The following is a 19,823-nucleotide window of genomic DNA, read 5'->3' as shown; positions in this document are numbered from 1 at the left end:
TTTGCTCGGAGAAGGGCGATTTGGCCTTCCGCCACTTGGAGATTGGTCCGAAGATGAACCGATTCCGCCATGAAACTCTGTCAAAGACCCTAAGGCTCCAGCGAGATGTCCATGAAATCTAAAGACGCACCTGAATCAATTTCTTTTGAGAGTCTATTTGAGTCTGACAAGCGAGCATATTGAACTTGGCATGGGCCAGTTCGACCCTCACTGCCTTCAAAGCCTGATGCGCAGGGGCAGATTCGAGTGCGTCCAGCTTGAGCTGTATCTGGTCGCGGTCTTGAGCGACACTCGCGTTGGCGATGAGCAATTGGTGGTTAAGTTCGCGCGAAGTCTCAAGCTCGGCCTTCAAAACTTCAAGTTGGACAGTATCTGGAAGGGGTGAGCTTTAACATCTCCCGGTTATGGGCTCCCCACCAGACATTCCAGGAGTTGAACAGAGATTTCCGAGTCAGGTGAAGGGGGAGGCAAGAAAGCGAGTGAAAAGTCGCGCAAATTGAGATTTCCAAATCGGGAAATTTATTTCTGTGAGAAGTTCAAGGATCGAAGGCGGTCACTCTCACTCACCTTTTCCTTTCGACCATGTCTGAATTATCTTCAGACGTTTCCGACTCGGCTGCCTTTCGTGGATTCGTTCGCAAATACACCCATATTGAGTCGGCCTCACCTACCGTGGCTAGTACTCCTACGCCTCAATCAGCGAACGCGACGCGCGGGTCAGCTAGTTTCTCACCAATCGGGGCCCAACACAGGTAAGTTGGCCACAATGCATTTGCGCCCAGCTCAGCTCCGTCCCAAGCGATGAACCCAACCCCTTCGATGATGCCACCAACTTGCGTGAGTGCGCCGTGCTGAGGGCTACAATAGATTGATCATGGGCTGCAGGCATCAGACACGAGAAACTCCTCGAAGAACACGAAGCCCTCCGACAAGCGCACCATGCGGCTGAGCTGGACAACAGACTCTTGCGCGAGCAAGTGGAGCGGCTGCGAGGCGAGGAGGCAGCCGACGACCCGAGTGTTACCGAGGCGCAGGATGCCCTCAAGCAGCAGAATGAGCTTGAGATCGACGCCCACCGCAACAAAATTCGAGAGCTTAGGATCACACTCTCCCACGTCAACCACGGTCGAGAGCAGTTCTTCCAAGAGGTTATCGAGGCGGAGGACCAGATCGACAAATTGCAGGATAAGCACCAGGATGCCATGGCTCGCGTCGGATCCTACGAGAACGCGTTGCTGAAAGCCAAGCAGCGGGGAGCTTTTTTGCTGAAGAACGTCGACAAATTGGTCAAGATGGTGGACAAGGCCTCGCAAGTCTTGCAGGAATTGGACGATCCTATGACTGAAATTGAGATACCGTCGTCCGACCTAGATTAGTCGCTTAACTTGAGTTCGTACCATTCCGTAGAACAGTTTTCAGTACTACCGACCTACAAAATAACTTGGACAATTTGAAGACTTTCGTTGGGATGGCCTTTTAGGAGATTGAATTGACAGTGATTTCAAGTTGAGCACAACGACCTTGACGTTCGACTTCCAGCAGTCCAGGACGTATGGTGGCGAATGAACAAATGAACAGTCTTTTGCGAACGAGACCGTAAGGGCATTAGCAAACGGGATAACGTGTGGCTGCGGCGTCGCTGTCACAGGCTTCAAGTTGTAACTTTGACGACGATTCCCAACGTGTCTCACTCATGCCCCGTCTCGGCCCTCAAGAAACCGCTCCGTTAGCCAATACACTTCAAACGACCATCCACCAGGCTCCTCTTGACACGATCAGCTCCCCTCCTAAACCTGCATCGCTGCGAATCTGGTTTTACACCATCCGACTATAAGACAGCATTCATCCAGTCCGACCTTCTATCAGCATTGAGCCTTCACCATTTGCAACTTCAAGTTCCAGAGCCTCTCACTTCTGAATGCTATCAACCCTGACTATCTACAAGAAGTACGAACACCATGCACGTCCTTGGCGACCACATTGTTGCAATTGACGGTGGTTTGAATTCTGCGAACGAAGTCTCTTGCCGGGTTTGGGAAGACAACGTATGTTACAATCCCCCCTTCGTTTCCACCCATACTAATTCTACTGAGTGAGGGCACTATGCAGGTCGACACTCCCTTCTCGCGTTTTCTTGGCAAGCCGCCGATTATGGTCGTTGGAATGACTCTTTCCACTGTGCCAGCCGGTTTCTGCAGTGCCGTCCTTGACGCTGGTCACCGCATCAAGCTCGCTAGGGAGTGCGCGCAAATCATCTACGACCAGACCTCCTCCCCGTCTCGACAAAGTTCTCAAGAAATGGGGCCAAGAGAACTGGGCCAGCGCTGAGAAACACCAAAAGCTCGCTTGCATTATCCTGTTTGAGCTTTTTGTATCAATTTGCGTCCTCCGTCTGTGGGATTCAGACTCAAGATCGCCAATTCGAGGACGAGGCTAGGGCAGCTGCTGAGTCTGAAACTCCCGAAGCCGCTGCTGTTACTTCAGTTGCTGCTACTGCTGGTGCGCCTCGGGCGGTCGCTCTTGCGGCTCCTTCTGGGCCAGTCGCAACTATCGACAATTTCCCTGTCAAAGTCATTCATGTTTTTACTGCAATCGTCGCGCAAAAAGTTGAAGAAGAAAATCGACGAGATCTCTCTCCCAAGTCCATCAAGGACCTCGTCGGTTCCAAGTCCACTCTTCAGAATGAGATTTTCAGTGATCTCCAACTCAAGTTTACCTCCGCTCCCGAGAAGGGCGAGGAACCTCTGCTTGAAGATTTGGCAAGCGCTTTCTTATGGCCACAGTGGTACGTTGAAGGTCTGCTTTTCGCCACCCAGTTCACTCAAATTGCGTTCGCAGCTCAGCACATCGAGCTGTATATGCGCTACCTCAACCGGAACTCCCGGGCCGGCGAAACTGCTCTCGTCAACGAGAAGGCCAACGGTCTTGCGCTACAGACCAAGCCCGACAACGTCGCCAAGGAGCACGGAGACGTCTATATCGAGGGTATTCAACTCATGTTTGACCCCATCAAGGTTCGCCGATTCGACTTGAATTGGGCTCGTCAAGATGCCCTTCTCATGTTCTATGACATTATCTTCGGTCGTTTGACGACTGTCGACTGTGATATTACTGCTCGTTGCATCGCGTTGATGAACCGTGCCGATGCTGAAGTTTTGGCCTATATGCAGTACAACATCGGCCAAATGGACCCAACAAAGGGCGAGACGTACGCATTGGCCAAGAAACCCGGTCAGCAACTGATTGACAATGTCCGGGAGGTCATCGGAGAAGACCCGTTTTACATGGTTTGTTGTTCAAACGGGTTAATCTTTTTGTCTGACGTTTATCAACAACTTTAGTACGATTGCCTTGACCAAGCGCCACTGCTCGAGCCCCGTCGACTTGCCGTGTATCTATCCAAGGTACGAAGGGTAACTGATTCCTCTTCTCTTTTCTCACTTTCTCAGAAGAAAGACTCGCGATGGGACCCGTTTATCGCTCTGTCCAAGAACGGCAGACTCTTCAAGAATGCAATGACCACAGCAGCGGTCTTTGGATCGACCAAGATTGCCGAGCAACCAATGTCGACATTGCAATGCTTCACGCAGCCTGAAAAAGAAGTGAACGGTCGAAGAAGGAAGTGCAGAAGGAGCAAGAGGATTATGACCACAAAGCGGCTAATTGGTGGGCTTGTTACTCTTCCCAGACGAATGGGATAATGCCTCAAATGACCGGGTTTTACTGAAGGACTGTATACTCTCTAGCGTAATTATCATCACCATGATACTTTTATTTTCGCAGTATTGCTTGGGATGTCTACTCTGGGTTTGAGAACGATAGGAACCCAATTACTCAGGCTTCTCACGTTCCAACCTGCTCCTCCTTCCCCACTACCATCTAGGCTGCAAGGCATCTGCACAGTTGCACTCGCTGAATGTCACGCTTATGTAACATGACTTGCTTGACACTGAACACGTTCGCCGCTGCCTCGGACAGCAACAACGACGACAACGCAGACGACGAAGACGACGAAGCTGCAAATCAGAAGTCCGAACGCCCCTCGATGAAGTGTGTGTAGCGATACCGGTAAAGCCTCTTCAATCACCTACTCTGAATCCAGCTCACATCTGAAAATAGACAACCTCTTGCCACACAAACTCAACACTCTGGTGTCCGACAGAAATGGCGGCTACCACCACGGAGACGCATCCTGGGCCTTTTATATCCGGAGGCGCTCCAAAATACGCGTTATGCAAGCCTGACTTTACCTTGTGGCCGAGGAAGCAGCCCCAGTGAAAGCAGACAATATGCATGCCTTCTCACTACGGAGCCTGCTCGCTTTCATTCTGAAGCATGGGTGGGAGCTGGATGGCGACAATGTGAGACTGGAGTCTTCCCAAGTACGTGTCTTTAGTTTCACACTTGAACAACTTGAATTTATATCAATCGTCGCAGCGTGCATCCTCTGCTCAACATGCGCATCCGTCAATCCATACGCCTACGCGCTCGGAATAGCAAATTAGAATCTGCTGTAGTAGGTGGTCAAGCAGCGACGGTTGATGCTGGGCTGGTATCAAGGCCATCTTTTCCAGAAGGTTGGACTGGTGCAATAGGTGCTTTTTCCATTGTTTCCGTCGAGGTGCGAGACTTATTAAGATACACCCTCAGATTCTCATGCATCATCAAGATTTCGCTGGCGTCGAACGTGTGGCCCCCCATAGCTTCATCCCGAGGTCCGCACTTTTATTTCATTTTCGCTTGTATCCTACTGACACTGGACAGATACGCGCGAAGTCGAACAAATTTTCTGGGAGAGTAACTGCCACAACTCAGAGAAGGTCAAGAATTCTCCTGAAGAGGCAAAACTCTCCAATCAGCTCCCTCTCATCACCATCTGCAATCGATTTGACGTTGAGCATGACTGTGTTCTGCATTGTGGTGCAATGAGGCCCTTGTCAACAGCCTAATTACACCGTCGACGAGCTTGCGAACGAACGAGCAGCAAAACCATTCATTCTTCCTTGCCTCGAGGCCCGTGTTCAAGCTGGTAGCCGGGACACTGCCGTTTTCAATGCCATCGCACAAATCGATATCTACAGCGACCACAATGCTGGAGTATTCCTCAAGCGCAACAATGTGTATGTCGATTTGACAATCACTGATTTACTCGGGGCGGCTGACACACACGCAGCTCTACGATTCCACGGTGGTTGGCAGGTTCTGCGAGAAACGCGACCCGTTCTTCGCCTTGATTGTCCACGTCAAAGGCTTCTGTGGACGAGGGGTACATTGGGGCGATTTACACACGAGAATCCAAGGCTGAAGCAAACGAGAGACTTCATAAAGCGGTGTCAGTCTAATTTGTGGGCTCAAATTCTCTCCGATGATAATAGTCATTGTCCTCAGCTCATTCACCGGTCAGATTTCTCCCAAGTCATTATCTGCGGTGGTTGACGACTCACTAAGATTGTTGTGTGGTTCGCGACCCGACAATGCATCGAACATCTTTCGCGGAGTCGGGTGGATGTCTCATTGCGCAATTTAATTGGCTTCATCAGGTTGAAGAGCGTTTTGTGGTGCCAACGGTGGTGGACAGAAGCATTCTCTTCTTCAATCGGAAGACCCTCTTCCCTTCATCGCGTCCTTCTTGAAGAAATCTCCCATTGCCACCAAGCGGCTCCTTGCCTCAGAAGACACCGCTTACTTTCTTGCCATCTCGCAACGTCTGGGTCAAAAGCCTGCCCCCTTTTCCTGTTCTCGATGCCATTTTCGAAGTCTGGTTCAAGAAGGTCAGTTTGACTTTACCCATTTTTCCTAATATGACTGATCTTTTTCTTTCGTAGGATCGAGGTCGTCTCCAAGACCAGCATGTTTGCATCCCTCGAGGTCTCATAGCCGTTAAACACTCGAATACCAAGGGCACAATATCCATGCTGAACTCATTCAACGTCTTCTTACCTTCAAGTACAACGGCGACGTCGCCACTATCGACTACCTCGCTGCCCATCCCATTCCTCCTCCCGTTGTCACTTGCATTAAACGCACCCAAGAGAAGAACGAGGTCACTTTCGAGTTCGTCGACCGCTTGCCTGTTACCTCGGTTTGGCTCAGAACCTTGGGCGGTCAAGAGCTGAGCTGGTTGCGTGCTTTGACCACTTCAACGACCATCGTTCAAGGCACTTCTTACATCGACAACCCCATCAAGCGACTTCTTGCGCCACGAACAGGCCAGAAGATGGTTGTCGGCTATGAGAATGGCGCCCCGTTTGGTCTCCCTCTATGGTAGTGCTCGTTCTTACGGCGAGCATAAGGAGTTGTTTGAGGCCGTTGAAATCAAGTACTCCCGACAACGAAACTCATCGACATTACCATTTTCGAAGACCGTCGCGATGTCTCCGTTCCGCTCTCTCTCCACTCGAGTACAAGCCGTTGCAGGGCTTCGCGCCCATTCACGAAATCGCGACTGATCGCAACACGCGCATCAAGTAGTTCTACTGGAAGTTGTGGTATGGAGACGATGCTGTCCTTCCTCAAATCGACATCCACGAGACTTCCCATGGACCCGAGGTCACCATCAAGAGTGCTGCTGTTGAGCAGTTCTGTGCCATTGTGGGCGACCAGTGCGAGTCTTTCTCAACCATTCGCAACGAGGAGGTTACCGCGCCAATGGATTTCGCGATTGTGACTGGATGGCAGGTTTGTTTGCTCATTTTTAGTTTCATTTTTCAGAGTTACTAACGCATTTCAAAGGCTATCATGAAGTCAATTTCCCCCGCCTTCATCGACGGCGACTTGCTCCGTCTGGTCCATTTGTCTAACGGCTTCCGCATGCTCGACGGCGAGACACCCTTCGCATTAGAGATCTTTGCAAGGCTGAGACCAAGATTGCTTCGCACACCAACGCGAGCAAGGTGGTTTCGCAAGGGTCACCTCTGCTGGGCCGGGAAGCCGGTCCTCACGGTCGTTTACGCCTTCCTCTACTGTGGTCGCTTTATCGACTACGACAACACTTTTTGTCTACGTTCTCAAGCTCGAAACGCATGCTGCTGTTGGTGTTTTGCAATCGAAGGAATGGTTCGAGTGGATCGACGAGGCCAAACTGCTGTTGGCTGGAACGTGCTTGATCTTGTACCATTTCTGGCCTGCTGCTCACACCCACTTGCCTGCGGTCTACGGCTTATTGATCGTCGAAATCGTCAAGGACAACCCGAAAGAGAAGACGATCTACTTATGCCCGCTTCAGCGTCGCCTCGACCGCGCCGTACAGCGGCGTTACCTCCCCAGCTCGAGCCATTGACTCCGATATGTGCCCCATCTCCTACTACTTCCCTTTTGCCAACCTACTACGCTCACATCAGGGCAGCACTCGTGCCCATAACCATCTCAATGTCCTTCAGCGACAGCTCCATCAGCACGTGATTTGATCATCAATCCACATTTGGCGTTTAAATGCCCTCGATCATCCTCCTCACTTCTTTCTTATACTGTACTCCTCGCAGCGTTGGAATGCCTGAATCGGAGGCAATCCCTGACCCAAATAATCCGACACCTGCTCCTTCATCCACCATACCCGTGCTAATTCCCCCCTCGACTTCGCTCACCGCCGAACAACACGCTTTCTACCAGGATATTCTCGACCACTTAGGCCTCACCGTTCCGTCTGCGGCGTCCTCCGGTATTCCTTCCGTCCTCGGGAAGCGCAAAATTGGACCTCCCCAAACGCGCAAGCCCATTTCTTTGTTTGACGGAATCCATCAATCACACTGTGCAGGCTACATCGAGGGGCTTACCATCAGTTAATCGACGCTGCGAAGTTCGTTCCTCGCGGCGCAGACGCCTTTTGGAATATGAAGCGCATACTCACTTATGGCTGTCTCAAGTCCTTTCCAACCGCTGGGGCTGCCCGCATCGACGACCTTCCTCCCAGGTAAGCCCCAGTCCTTCGAGCTTCTTCTCTCATTATGCATCACAGTGAACGTGCAGGTCATCACGCGGATATTTTCGCGAAGATTATGTCGACATGCCGCATCGATCTCTTACCTGTTTTGCAGCACATCTACCACGACTCGAATGCTCGTCCCGCCGTCTGGCAAGCACTATGTGATCGAGTGAGTGTCCTTTTTCTCTCATTTACCTTCCTTACTATGACTTAGATGGCCAAAGCCGCTAGTGAGGCACGAACTCAGGATACGAACACATTCAAGAATAGCTTGCGATTTTACTCCCCATTCCCGGCTCGGATTGCCTATTTCCACCCATCGAACAAGGCATTGCCAAATCCAAACGGGGTCTTGCTCATCCTCAACTCCGCATGCTCATCATGCCCTGGAAAGACCGAGTTTTATTTCCGCCTTTAATCTATGGACCACCCGCCAAGTTAATCATTCGTTCCCCATTTGAGACCTACGCTCATTTTTTCCAGTCCAACACCCACTCTATCGTAAGATTCTCGCTCGCCGCCTCATTTCATTGACGCCTCAAACCATCTCAGCCCAGAAGCTCAGACGTGCTTTCGTTTTCACCACCTCAATTGACTCACTCATCCTTTACGTAGTATCTATGACAAGATTGTCGCAAGTCAATATACCCCGTCTTGCAAATACTTCCCTTCGTTTTGCTACCCGGATGGCCAGTGGAACCCAGACGCCTACCTCGAAAATCTCTTCACCGGCGTTGCAATTTGGCGAGTATGTATATCTTTTCTGGCCCACCTTCCTTGAATAATGATTGTGCAACAGGGCATCAGGCTTTTATTCGTCTCGCGTTCAGGCGCAATTAACGCCGCAGACGACGAGCTCTCTTACGGCTGTTTAGCTGCTATTCATAACATTCGTCGTGTCACCGCTCATATGGTTGCATATGTGGTTGTGCAGGTAATGTGCATATATTCTCAGGTCTACGCTGAAACTGTTCAGGTTTGGCTATCCATCAGCAGTGCTCCTCAGTGGACAAACCAGGAGTCCAAAAAATACAAGTTTACCGTTCTCTATCAGAAAGTCTTGGATGCGTTTGCTGACGATTCCGACCCCGATCGCCCAGAATGGGGCAAAGAGACACTTGATTGGTTGACCGAGTATCCCATCTTTCATTTTATAATCTTGTTTCTCATCGTTTGCAGGCGAGTTTTTGGCGAAGGCGATGATAACCTGTCAGATGGGTCGGATTGCGATGGAGCTGCCAGCGAAGATGAAGCAGTGGCTCAACGTCGCCGTCGTGCTAGCCAACGTGTGCTTGCGGATGCGACCAACTCTGGTGGCACTTGAATTCATGTTGGTTCCTCATCTCCATGTTTGCATTCTCTAATCATTTTCAAAGCGGACATTATGTCGTGTATCAATCTGTCCCTCATCACGATCGTTTACATAGTGGTCCCCTCACTCCTTCTTCTACGCTCGTTGCCTAACCAGTCACTTACTTATATCGTACTCCCCAATTCAATAATGAAATTGATGTTTGTGAAGCCTGGATTGATTTTCTCGCATCATTTAAGCACAGTGGTAATCCGTTGTCAGGTGGTTAGCAGTTGGCAATCACCCAGAATGGCTTACAGCCTTAGAGTAGATTTGAAACGGGGAGCAGTGGACTTGATGTCGTTTTCAACAGCTTGTATTTTCAACCTATCCTGTTCTTAGCTTCCCAGTGCCAATGAGAATTTTAGGCTGTGGTAGGTTTCAGCTTGATTTGGGATGGCTTACAAGAGCAAAAAACTTTTATATTCTCCCTCAGGTTTTGTGTATCTAGTGAGGGACTTTTTGGTTCCCTAGAATCCTTGGCAATCAGTTGTAGCACTTGTGAACAAGACGAAGGTTGATAGGCAACAATAAGGTTAGAAATTCAATGCAAGAGAGATGCAACCCTATTTGAGCCTTACAAGAGACTTTTCATGGTTTGTGGGTTTAAAGATCTCCATATGACCGAGATATAACTCTGCTGAGAGTGTTGTTGACGCTTACAAGACCTTACAGCTGTTACAATTACGTAGCATGACCGTTACATCGCTCGGCCGCTTTTTGTGATGTGTCACCGAAGGGCCACACTGGTTTCCGGACGATGGGAAATACTTCTGGGACCCTGTGAGCTGTCCGTATCCAGTGCTTCCATCGAATTAATGCACTACGAACTCGCACAGAATGCCGTAGATCGTGCGTGATATGTACCGTTGACGATACTGCTACTAATCGCTTGCAGGTATCATCAAAGCTTGGAGCCGCGCAAAAATGGCAAAAGTGGGATAGGCAACAAGAACTTGTTCAATTCGACTTTTTTCGGGCATCTACTAGTAACATTAAAAGGAGAGGTTAAAGCATATCCAAATGTCAGTAAAGTTGACTTTTTCGTTTTTGCCACTGTACACTCGCAGTCAGGAGCCACGGTCACACAAGTATCACGTTTCCGTGACATATCGCGTCTCGGGTGTGGCAAAGAAATGGATATTAGTTGAGAAATAAGACGATGAAGACATGGTGAGTGCAGGAGCAAAACGAGCGACCGGAATGAGACAAATAACAAGATTAATTGTGTATTACTAGTATATATATACAACAACACGCACGAGAGAAGGCGCCACGACTAGAGTAACTCGTAATACTTAGATTAGGTGAACATATTGACGAAGAAGCTCATAGGCTTCCGTTTGAAGCCGCCGGGAGGCAGGTCAAACTCAGCGGCCTGTACTGGAGCCGCAGCTGCCGCATTGCGCCACTTCTTGTCCTTCAACGGTGGTATAGGTTTCTGCTCATTGTAGTTCTTTCGTGGCTTCGAGGCGCGACTCGGAGTTGAGGGTGCCGTCTTGGGTGGAAAAGATGACGAGGGATTGATTGCAGCAGTCGAGCGCGAAGCATGGCGCACCGTGTAAAACGATGTGCGTTCGACTTTGCTCGATTGGGCGCTTGGGACGCCTTCGCGCCCGACCTGCCGGCCCGGGACCCCGGTATGCGGGCCGGTCCTCACTTGGAAGGACCCAACGGAGCGCGAGCGGCGGCGCAGCTGCTTCATCGAGGCATACTGGCCCGCGGGCGTAAGCGACGCAGGAAGAGGCTCGAAGTTGAGATAGCCAAAGGCTTCTGCCCGTTCGGCCGCGCTGAGGCCGCTTTCGTCGTCAACAGAGCCGATATATGATTCGTCATCGCCACCCATGAATGGGTTGGTCAGCAATGGCACTGGGGTGCTTTGCGTAGGAATGCACGAGGAGGATACGTGGTGGGATGGCATAGGTGGCATTGGCATAGAGGTGGCTGGGGCATAACGAGAGCTGTGAACTGGGTCCCGGTGGCGAGACTGAGATTTTGTGGAGGAGCGTGTGGAGGATACGACACGGTGACGATGGGAAGAGTGATCCCGCGATTCCGCGCGACTGCGAGATGAGGTGGTGGGTTGAGCTTGCTGGCTCCGCGCTGACTGATGCTGCTGGGGCTGATAGTAAGAGCGCGAGTTAGGATAGGACATTCTTTAAAGTTCAAGGTCAGGGAGGTCCATGCCTGTTTCAAGTATCTCGCACCTGGGCAAAATGAACGGGTGAGTTTGAAGAGAACGCACAACCAGGTGCAGATGAAAGACCAATCAGGCTGGTTTTTGTCGAAGCAAAGATGTGCTGGATTAAGGCCATGGTGTTCTTATAGGTCAGAGCACCGTTGATGCGGCGTGTGATCAAAGCGCCAGAGCTCAGGACAATGCGACGCTTTGTAGATACTCACAACACCGAAGATACTGATAGCAGATTGCTCATAAGGTTGTTTGGAGGTTGAGCGAGAGAACAGCGCTGTTTCGTGATAATATAGGATTTTGAGGAGGAAGGTTGAGTCGTGCTTGCGACAAGCGCCTTCAGGTTGACAAAAATTGAGCGTTTGGAGTTAAGGAGAGTAGTATCTATGAAGGTCATTACACGAATACGTGGGATACCGGCGTAGACAGCTACATTTGCAGAGACCTCTCGATATGGCGGCTTGAACTTCAAAGCTTGATGGTCTTGGAGATAGGATGAATCAGCAAGCCTCTTTTGACCGAGCCCAATAGCAGGCACAATTCTGAAGTAAATGCCTTGAGCTGTTGACTGTGTGGCTCTGGATCTCAAGCGTCTCGAAGTTGAGAAACTTGAGAGAGAGGATGATGTGACAGATGATGTGGCAGCACACTGTCACACCCATAACCTACTGTCACACCCATAACCTATCCACACACATAGCATGCTCCCGAACAGTAGCGATTCAGGCCAGTGTACGCTCTCCACGTTACATCGGTCGGGCGCAGCAGGATGACTGAGACTTATTTTTTTCCCACAGAACCCCTCCTGAAACCATATTCGAGTCATTCGAACAGGACCGACTCCGGCTCCGCAGCCTCCGCTCATCGCCACCATTTGCTTGACCGCTGCTGACAATTCCCGAACGCGCACCGATCGCTCCAAAAGCACATGTTCACGCCACACATACGCGTCGGTTTGCCTTCGAGTGACTCACTTCCGGAAAGTTCTAGTCGCCGCACCAGGCTTTGTTTCCTTTTATGGCTGTGCACAGCCCTCAGTGCACGAGACTACCCAGGAGTATAAAAGGCAGCTGGGGAACAATGGAGGTGCCCTTCCCTTTCTCTACTGACTCCGCCATGCCTGCGAAAACCACCCGCAAGACTTCACACTCCGCCCCGCCATCCGCTCGCTCTCATGATGCTGCTCGCGAGGCCCTGATCCGCCGATTGATACATATGGACGCAGCCCTGCGTGCTGGTCGCGTTAAGGTGGTTAATCCTGCTGAAAATGCGATTTTTAAGCCCAGGTAAGTTTTGACCATCCGAGATAACCAGTTTTTCTGATGTGAATCTGCCCTTTTAGGATGGAACTCTACGACAACCCCGCTCTTTCGCATATTTTCGCTGTTGTGGAGCTTCCTGGCGTTAATATCGGGGACTTGTCTATTGGTTTCAAGCAAGGGTGTCTCGAGCTCAGCGGTCGACGCCTTGCGAGAGTTCCTACTCATGCTCGGGATCAAGTCAAGCAAGAAGAGATGGAGATTGACACAAACGACGCTCTTGGTTTGCAGCGCGATCCTCGTCTCTTCCCTCTACACGAGCTGCGCTACGGCGGCTTCCATCGAACGATCCCACTCCCTGCTGGCCTTGACGTGAGTGTTGTTTCTTAGTCGATCAAGTTTTCCCCAAGATCTTATCGTGCCTCTTAAGATCTTCTTTCTCGTCTCATGAACTTGGACTGACTTTATCTTTTCTGTAGTCTAGTGCTGTCGAGGCGTCGATGTCTGAAGGCCTACTCACTATATCCTGGCCGCGCGGCACCGACGCGGCACCGAATTCGACTGCGACGGTTGAGACTAACACCAATCCGAATGACTCTGCCGCTGTGGCCATTCCAGATCCCGAGCCTGCGACCACTCAGCGGCCCATCTCTTCTGTCCGGGGAGATCCGGGCCCTGTTCGACATGTGCATGGTCGTTCGACACGTTCGCAGGCCAACCGCCAGGGCTGAACACGCAGCAGATCCATCTGGCTTCCTGCTGTTAACGACGCTTGCTGACTCGACAATTCTTTTCTCATTGATCCTGGCCATTCTATATCACAATCTGTCACTCTATCTCCCCCACTCTCAATGTATGGTTTACCGATTGAGCTATTGTTATTACTTGGGCCATGTATAAATCTCCCCTCTCAAATGTAGCCAATAGGATTTACTTATCATATACGATTGACAGTGTAATTTTACTTTCTCTTCCGCTAATATCTTTTTGCGGGTATCACCTCATTGTTTGGGCGTGGAAACCTGACTTGTTCCCGAAAGATGAATATACCGCCTCGCTACATCCAGCCGCTCTAGTGTGAAGAGTGCTGTTGTATATCTGGCAGATAAACGCCGAGAGAATACGAGAAGTAAGAGAAATCACATCTCCACACCACTATCACTTGGGAACTTCCCACAGTTTGCACCAAAGTTTCCTTTTTGGGTCCTCGACGTTGTAATGACTCGAACGTGACATAAGCCTGCTGACACATGACAGCGCGTGGCTGTGCTCGGACTCGTGGGCGCTTTCCTCCGCGTCGCCCATCGCAGTGCTCCGTGCCTGTACTCGTGGTCGCCGGAACCGCCGAAACAGAGCTATAAAGGAGCCTGGAGTGCCTTTGGTCCGACATCGATGGCGTCGAATTACATCCAGGTGTGTCTTTTGTGCTGCAGTTCTACAACATCTGAGCTCTCCTCCGTTAGCTGGAGAAGCTCGGTGAAGGGACATATGCGACCGTATACAAGGTGCGCTGCGCTGCCTCATCAGCCGTCTTTGGCTCACACACTCTCTTCAGGGAAGATCGAAAACGACGAGCGAGATCGTTGCTCTGAAAGAAATCCACCTCGACGCCGAAGAGGGCACCCCCTCAACAGCCATCCGCGAAATCTCGCTGCTCAAAGAGCTGAAGCACGTGAACATTCTGCGCCTGCACGACGTTATCCATTCCGAGACGAAGCTCACGCTTGTCTTTGAGTTTTGCGACTCGGACTTGAAGAAGTACATGGACCAGCATGGCACGCGTGGCGCGCTCGAGCCGACAATTGTTCGTAACTTCATGTTCCAGATTCTCAAAGGCACGCATTTCTGCCACGAAAACCAAGTCTTGCACCGCGACCTCAAGCCGCAGAACCTGCTCATTAACCGCAAAGGCGAATTGAAGCTCGGGGACTTTGGTCTCGCACGGGCATTTGGGGTGCCTGTCAACACATTTTCGAACGAGGTTGTGACATTGTGGTACCGAGCGCCCGATGTCCTGCTGGGGTCCCGCACCTACAGTACATCGATCGACATCTGGAGCTGTGGCTGCATTTTTGCCGAGATGATAACGGGGGTGCCGCTCTTCCGCGGCAAGGACAATAACGACCAGCTGCTTCATATAATGAAGATAATCGGCACTCCCTCGCACCAACAATTCGCAAAGATGCTGCAGGACTCCGTAAGTTGTGGTTCATCTATGTAGAAGCCCCCCTCTGAAATGTTCTTCCAGCCGGAAATAGTCCTCAAAGAATTTGCAGTCTTTCCGAAGATGAATTGGATGCAGGTCCTACCTAAAGCCTCTCCATTAGGTGTGTGGGCAGTATTCGCGGCACCCCCAAAGGCTCAATTCTACTAGCACTCGATCTCCTTGACCGGTTGCTAAAATTCGACCCCGCGGAACGCATTTCTGCAGCGGAGGCACTGACACATCCCTACTTCACCGACCCTGGTGCTTCCCTCGCAGCCCCAAATCCGCCCATGTCAATGGGGCCTCCGTCATTCAATTTTCCCCATCCCGTACAAGCCCAAGCCCGAAGACAACAGCAACAATATGCCGCCGCACCTCAGCAGCACTACCAACAACAAGCATATGGACAGATGCCTCCCCCTTCCATGTTCCCTCAACGACAACAAGCTGCTCCCCAATCTCAGAGCCAGTATTATGGCCAGTATAGTCAGCAGCAGCAACAACAACACCAATATGGGCAAGGGTCGATGCCGATGTAGCGCGGGGAATTTATGTATTTTTCAGTGTGTAACAACATTAGAACTTGAAGGTCCATCTTCAACTACAGCACGGGAAAATCTTGGCCCAAGTCTGTGCTCGGCGTCAAACGAGACCATAAGGTGAGAACAACGCACTTGTTTAGCCTTGTCCAATTCAGCTTGCGCGCGTTCCTTTGCGTCGTCATAACCCTCCTCGACTTTCTGCCCTATCTCCTCGTGGTTTTCTTTGACGTATTCCTCCGTGTGGCCGCCCGCTTTCTGGGCGACCCCGCCGGCGTATTTCTTGCCGACCGTCGCCATCAACGAGTCTTCCTTTTTGGGCTTGGGCTGCTGGTGTTGCTCTCCACCACGAAACTCCGCTAGCGTGGGTGAGCCATGAATGCGGGGAGAGCGAGCGTAGCGACATACACATCCCAGGGTGGGCGAGCGGCTGCTGGCTGCTCTGGCTGTAGTGCGACATGCTTGCGAATGAGTGTGAGTGTGATTGATTGGAGGTGCGAGCCGCAAAGTCAAAGAGGGTGCGGGCTGGCGCTGCCCTGGCCTCGTTATAACTTTTTTCGCGCGACAGGTCTGTCCCTGACTCCAGGAGATTGAACGAGAGGGGGCTGAATTTGCGTGAACGTGATTGATTGGGGAGGATGAAAGGGGATCTTGAGGGTGTTTAGGGATTCGATTTCGATTCGATGAGAACAATAATGTGAATGAGTCTTGAAGCTTGAAGCGTAAGTTGACGAGAGAGTATCTTCGTGTGAGTTAATCACATTGCTTCTGGGGCGAAGGAAAACTACGAAGGAGATGCATGAGACTGATGAAACTTTGGGTCGTGATTGAAGAGAAAGGCGATTCAAAGTAGGAAGGCACAGCCGGGGTACAGACAGATGGATGGCGCGGGTCGTCAAGACGGGATAAGCTCGCCGCAGCCATGCTTGCGAGAATAAGGGCCAGTCGAAGTTTGGGCCCTTCCTTCTTGGGACGAAATATCGCATTGGCGGAGAGCACCGGGCGAGCGGAGAGCACCGAGTTTGACCTTGCAGCCCGTTGTACGTTTCGCAACGATGAGGGAGCGGAGACGAGGCCCGTGGGAGCGTTTGAGCTAATGATCACAGTGCAGTTTTCTGCTTCAAGTAATTTCACCGCTTATTGCCATGCAGTTGCCAGTCTCTTACAGCTTCCTGTCATCCAACCTTCCGCTTTTATAATCCTGGGTCCTTTTGACGACAACTACTGGCGATAACGAACCTGAACTTGAACGACCTTTGAATGGAAGAACTCGGTGCTGCCTGTTGTGGTATTTTTGGTGCGCTCTATTCTTTCAGCCTTGGTAACGCTCCTGAACTTGTGCTAGGTCTGTGTGGATTTGCTGCACTGTGGGTCTTCTACTCTTGCCACATCCTTGAATTATAAGGTTTCAGGGCCACATGGTGTAATGGGAACGGCATTCGGGGAGGGGGAGGCGGCTGTTGTGGGTCATGTTGCGGCCGCTCGTTTGATGAAGACGCTTGGGAGAAGGACCTGGCGAAAGACCGCGCGAACGTCCGCCAGAGCGAAAATATCGACAACCAGCCCGCCCCAGCCCAGCCAATGACGATGATTTCGGCAGCAGAACGTGAGCCTTTGCGCGCGGGCGAACAAAGGCCAAGGGAGAGTGCGGATGCACCCAAGTGAATTGAGGTGTGCCATTTGTTACCTTTCTTCTCGCTTGACACCTCCAGCAGCTATTTTCTGTGTTTCCGTTTACATTCTTGCACCTGTTCAGCATCATTAGCAATGGATCTTTTATCTCATTTGTTTCAAAGGCGAACTTTAGCTTTCCTGGGAAAACATAGCAAGTCTTCCTTCCTTCGCGTCAGTCAACTTATCTGTTGCTCCATTGGCTCGCGCGTCTAGCCACTCTCGGGCTAAGGAGTGCCACAAACGGATTGTGAACGCGACCGGGATGCTCCCCAGTAGAACCAGGGCGTGCCAGATGGGAAGGGACGGAGAGAGTAGGTTGATGGAAAGAGTACACACAAGCAGTAAGCCGATGAGTGGGGTAATTAGAGAGGGAAGAAGTCGAGCCAGCATGCCGAGGCCTGGCGCCATGCTTCGAAATCGTAGCCAGCAAATGCGGCAATGGAGTATCTATCTTATGGGGCAAGTGCTCTTATTCTCACTTCTTCGATGGTCCTCCAGATTGCTCTATATACTCTCACTGGTCTGAGTTTTGTTTCTTCGCTATCCAATTACACGAAAAAATTAACAGAACAAGTACAAATACTTTCTGGTGTGCATCACCGCCACTAGAAAAATGTCAGAATTCTTCATCCAAAGCAACAAGGGCGTACCGGGTGACAAGCTCCCCCGTCCCACATGTACACATTCTCCGGATTGCCCAATATCATTCGCGCCTGGTGGAAGCCATAGCCGTTCTCAACATGCTCGATGAACCATTTGACGACCCAGTGTCGGGTGATGTACTTGAAATACACGTAGAACTCCCATCTGCACAAGGTCAGAAACAAGAGGTCGCAAAGCACAGTGACATACGAATACGAGTTGATCACCAGTGGGTTGACAAAGATGCTGTGCATGCCGAATATCCGGCGGAGGTCGTAGGGCAGCAAGAAGGACTCGGAGGAGAAACATTCCTTTGGCCCCGAAGCCCGGAATTTGACTGCGGGCATGTCCAGTGCAGTGGCGTTTTCGGGCCGGGGGTATGCTGGGTGAGTACTTGCGAGCTGTGGGAGGGTCTCGGTCGACATTGACCACGGCTGGGTTTGGCCTGTCTCGATCGGTGAGAGAAATGCAGGTACTCCCTTTCGCATTGAGGGAGGCAGAAATGGATCCGCGCGCATGGCAGCAATGCCGTTCCAGCAAGCGGAAACTGGCGCCGCCTCGTCTTTTTGGATTGCACGGAAACCCGTCTCCTCGAGTAAATAAGGCCATAAGGTGGACGCGAAGCCGCCCTGGCGGTCGCGAATGACCCATTGGTCGTACAGGCCCCAGTAAGCGAGATCGAGACCACAGACCATGTCGTAGTCGCCGTTGCGTGTGTGAATTAGCTCTGCCATCGTCTCGGCCTCGATGAAGACATCATTGCTCCAGAGCACTCGAGTATAGCCTCCAGACGCGATTAATGGCGCCATGACAAGGTTGCGAACGGCCGACAGGAATTCAATTCGGGGAGGAGCGGTATCCATTGACGGTGGACGAGGTATGGTGGTATCATGGGTAGTAATTTTGTGAGAGACAGCAAGGGACGTAAGTGTGTCGGCAAAAGATTCCAGTAGCGCGGCCGTCTTGTCGCCAGAGTTGGATTCAACGATGGAGACAAAAACGTTGTCAGGCCCCAGGTAGTGTATTAAGCGGGTTGTTTGGGTTATCCAATAAGGTAGTACACCTTCGTTATTATAGAACATGGCGGCAATATAGATTTTCTCTGTTCAGAATAAGCTAAAGAATTTGCGATAGCCACTGAGACATACCTTGGGTCGAGTAGCCTTCTCTCTTGGGCACGCGATTTGCGAGCTCCACGCGTGCTTTGAACCGATTGTCAATGGGGAGCTCATACGTCTTCCACATATAGAGCCCAAACAGGGCGAGGGAGAGGTAAAACACCAGCAAGCCCAGCCAGAGCAGCCGGGTTTTTAGGGCTGGAGTTGGCGACTCCCTTCGTTGCCGCCGCCTCCGGGTATCTTCCTCCTCCATTTCCTCCACATCATCGACGTTCAACGGAATTGCCTCGTACCGCCCATGACCATTTCCGTTGACATGCCCCCCGCGTTTGCCGCCCTCCCAACGGAGTCGTGCGCCGCTCCACAACCTCCTCACAATCGCACTGGCAAGCATAATTCCCGCCATGCCCAGCCCCCATATTGGTATCGTCCCAACCGCCAGGATAAAGTTCGTCCGATGCGGCGGAAACGCTGGACCCCATGCGCCCCCGAGTTTAGCTTGGTAAAAGGCGTATAACGACTTCCAGATGTATCGGAAAAGAACAACAGCGGTGAGCAGGTGGGAAAACCGCCACAGAAACGCGAATGCGAGCGCGAGCAGGCTCGTGAAGAGTCCAAGGACCGGAAGTAGTCGAGAAGATGCGAGTGAACGAGAGACGCGAATGAGAAGAAGGCGAGTCGAGTCGAGCGTCGAATGTAAGCGCTGCAAGGCGGCGCCCTGCCCTATGCGCATGATGGTAAGAGACAAGTTAGTTGAAGTTGCTATATACTGCGGATTCAAATTCGGGAAATAAGCGCTTGGAGATGTAGCGGTATCAAGAGTTATTTCCTGTGCCGCTAAACGTTTCAACCGTGCATATAGTAAAAATCTTGATCATAGGGGCTCGTGCGACTCCCGGTTTGTAGTCGTGTGAGTCCAATC

The 19,823-nt window shown here is 51.2% G+C and overlaps 6 protein-coding genes across 6 annotated transcripts; 4 read left to right on the top strand and 2 right to left on the bottom strand.

Annotated features, from left to right (window-relative positions):
* Positions 1-1,958: 1,958 nt before the first annotated feature.
* Positions 1,959-3,701, top strand: MIND_01190100 (Fatty acid synthase; the record flags this gene model as incomplete). The annotated part of the gene is made up of 5 exons (XM_037368412.1): positions 1,959-2,045; positions 2,098-2,215; positions 2,266-3,287; positions 3,342-3,404; positions 3,450-3,701. The coding sequence occupies 5 exons, from the start codon at positions 1,959-1,961 to the stop codon at positions 3,699-3,701; spliced, it is 1,542 nt and encodes a 513-aa protein (XP_037215338.1).
* A 3,787-nt stretch (positions 3,702-7,488) lies between these two features.
* On the top strand, positions 7,489-9,245 carry MIND_01190000 (uncharacterized protein; the record flags this gene model as incomplete). The annotated part of the gene is made up of 9 exons (XM_037368411.1): positions 7,489-7,777; positions 7,816-7,909; positions 7,955-8,090; positions 8,192-8,358; positions 8,405-8,422; positions 8,474-8,488; positions 8,537-8,669; positions 8,721-9,055; positions 9,101-9,245. The coding sequence occupies 9 exons, from the start codon at positions 7,489-7,491 to the stop codon at positions 9,243-9,245; spliced, it is 1,332 nt and encodes a 443-aa protein (XP_037215337.1).
* Positions 9,246-10,575: 1,330 nt separating this feature from the next.
* Positions 10,576-11,427, bottom strand: MIND_01189900 (uncharacterized protein; the record flags this gene model as incomplete). Its single annotated transcript, XM_037368410.1, has 1 exon — positions 10,576-11,427. The coding sequence occupies one exon, from the start codon at positions 11,425-11,427 to the stop codon at positions 10,576-10,578; it is 852 nt and encodes a 283-aa protein (XP_037215336.1).
* A 1,134-nt stretch (positions 11,428-12,561) lies between these two features.
* MIND_01189800 (SHSP domain-containing protein) lies at positions 12,562-13,453 on the top strand (the record flags this gene model as incomplete). The annotated part of the gene is made up of 3 exons (XM_037368409.1): positions 12,562-12,749; positions 12,806-13,094; positions 13,202-13,453. Exons 1-3 carry the CDS (start codon positions 12,580-12,582, stop codon positions 13,451-13,453), a joined length of 711 nt encoding a protein of 236 aa, XP_037215335.1. The 5' UTR covers positions 12,562-12,579.
* Positions 13,454-14,000: 547 nt separating this feature from the next.
* On the top strand, positions 14,001-15,467 carry MIND_01189700 (Protein kinase domain-containing protein; the record flags this gene model as incomplete). Its single annotated transcript, XM_037368408.1, has 5 exons — positions 14,001-14,135; positions 14,186-14,227; positions 14,278-14,919; positions 14,971-15,049; positions 15,097-15,467. The coding sequence occupies exons 1-5, from the start codon at positions 14,115-14,117 to the stop codon at positions 15,465-15,467; spliced, it is 1,155 nt and encodes a 384-aa protein (XP_037215334.1). The 5' UTR covers positions 14,001-14,114.
* A 2,270-nt stretch (positions 15,468-17,737) lies between these two features.
* MIND_01189600 (uncharacterized protein) lies at positions 17,738-19,721 on the bottom strand (the record flags this gene model as incomplete). Its single annotated transcript, XM_037368407.1, has 5 exons — positions 18,932-19,721; positions 18,615-18,885; positions 17,994-18,029; positions 17,792-17,948; positions 17,738-17,746 (listed from the first exon to the last, which is right to left on the bottom strand). Exons 1-5 carry the CDS (start codon positions 19,632-19,634, stop codon positions 17,738-17,740), a joined length of 1,176 nt encoding a protein of 391 aa, XP_037215333.1. The 5' UTR covers positions 19,635-19,721.
* Positions 19,722-19,823: the final 102 nt, after the last annotated feature.

This window comes from Mycena indigotica (assembly GCF_014461135.1).
Source record: "Mycena indigotica strain 171206Taipei chromosome Unknown Mind.scaff0011, whole genome shotgun sequence".
Taxonomy (NCBI): domain Eukaryota; kingdom Fungi; phylum Basidiomycota; class Agaricomycetes; order Agaricales; family Mycenaceae; genus Mycena; species Mycena indigotica.
The sequence above is the reverse complement of the archived record's forward strand: the minus strand, read 5'-3'. Positions and strand labels throughout refer to the sequence as shown.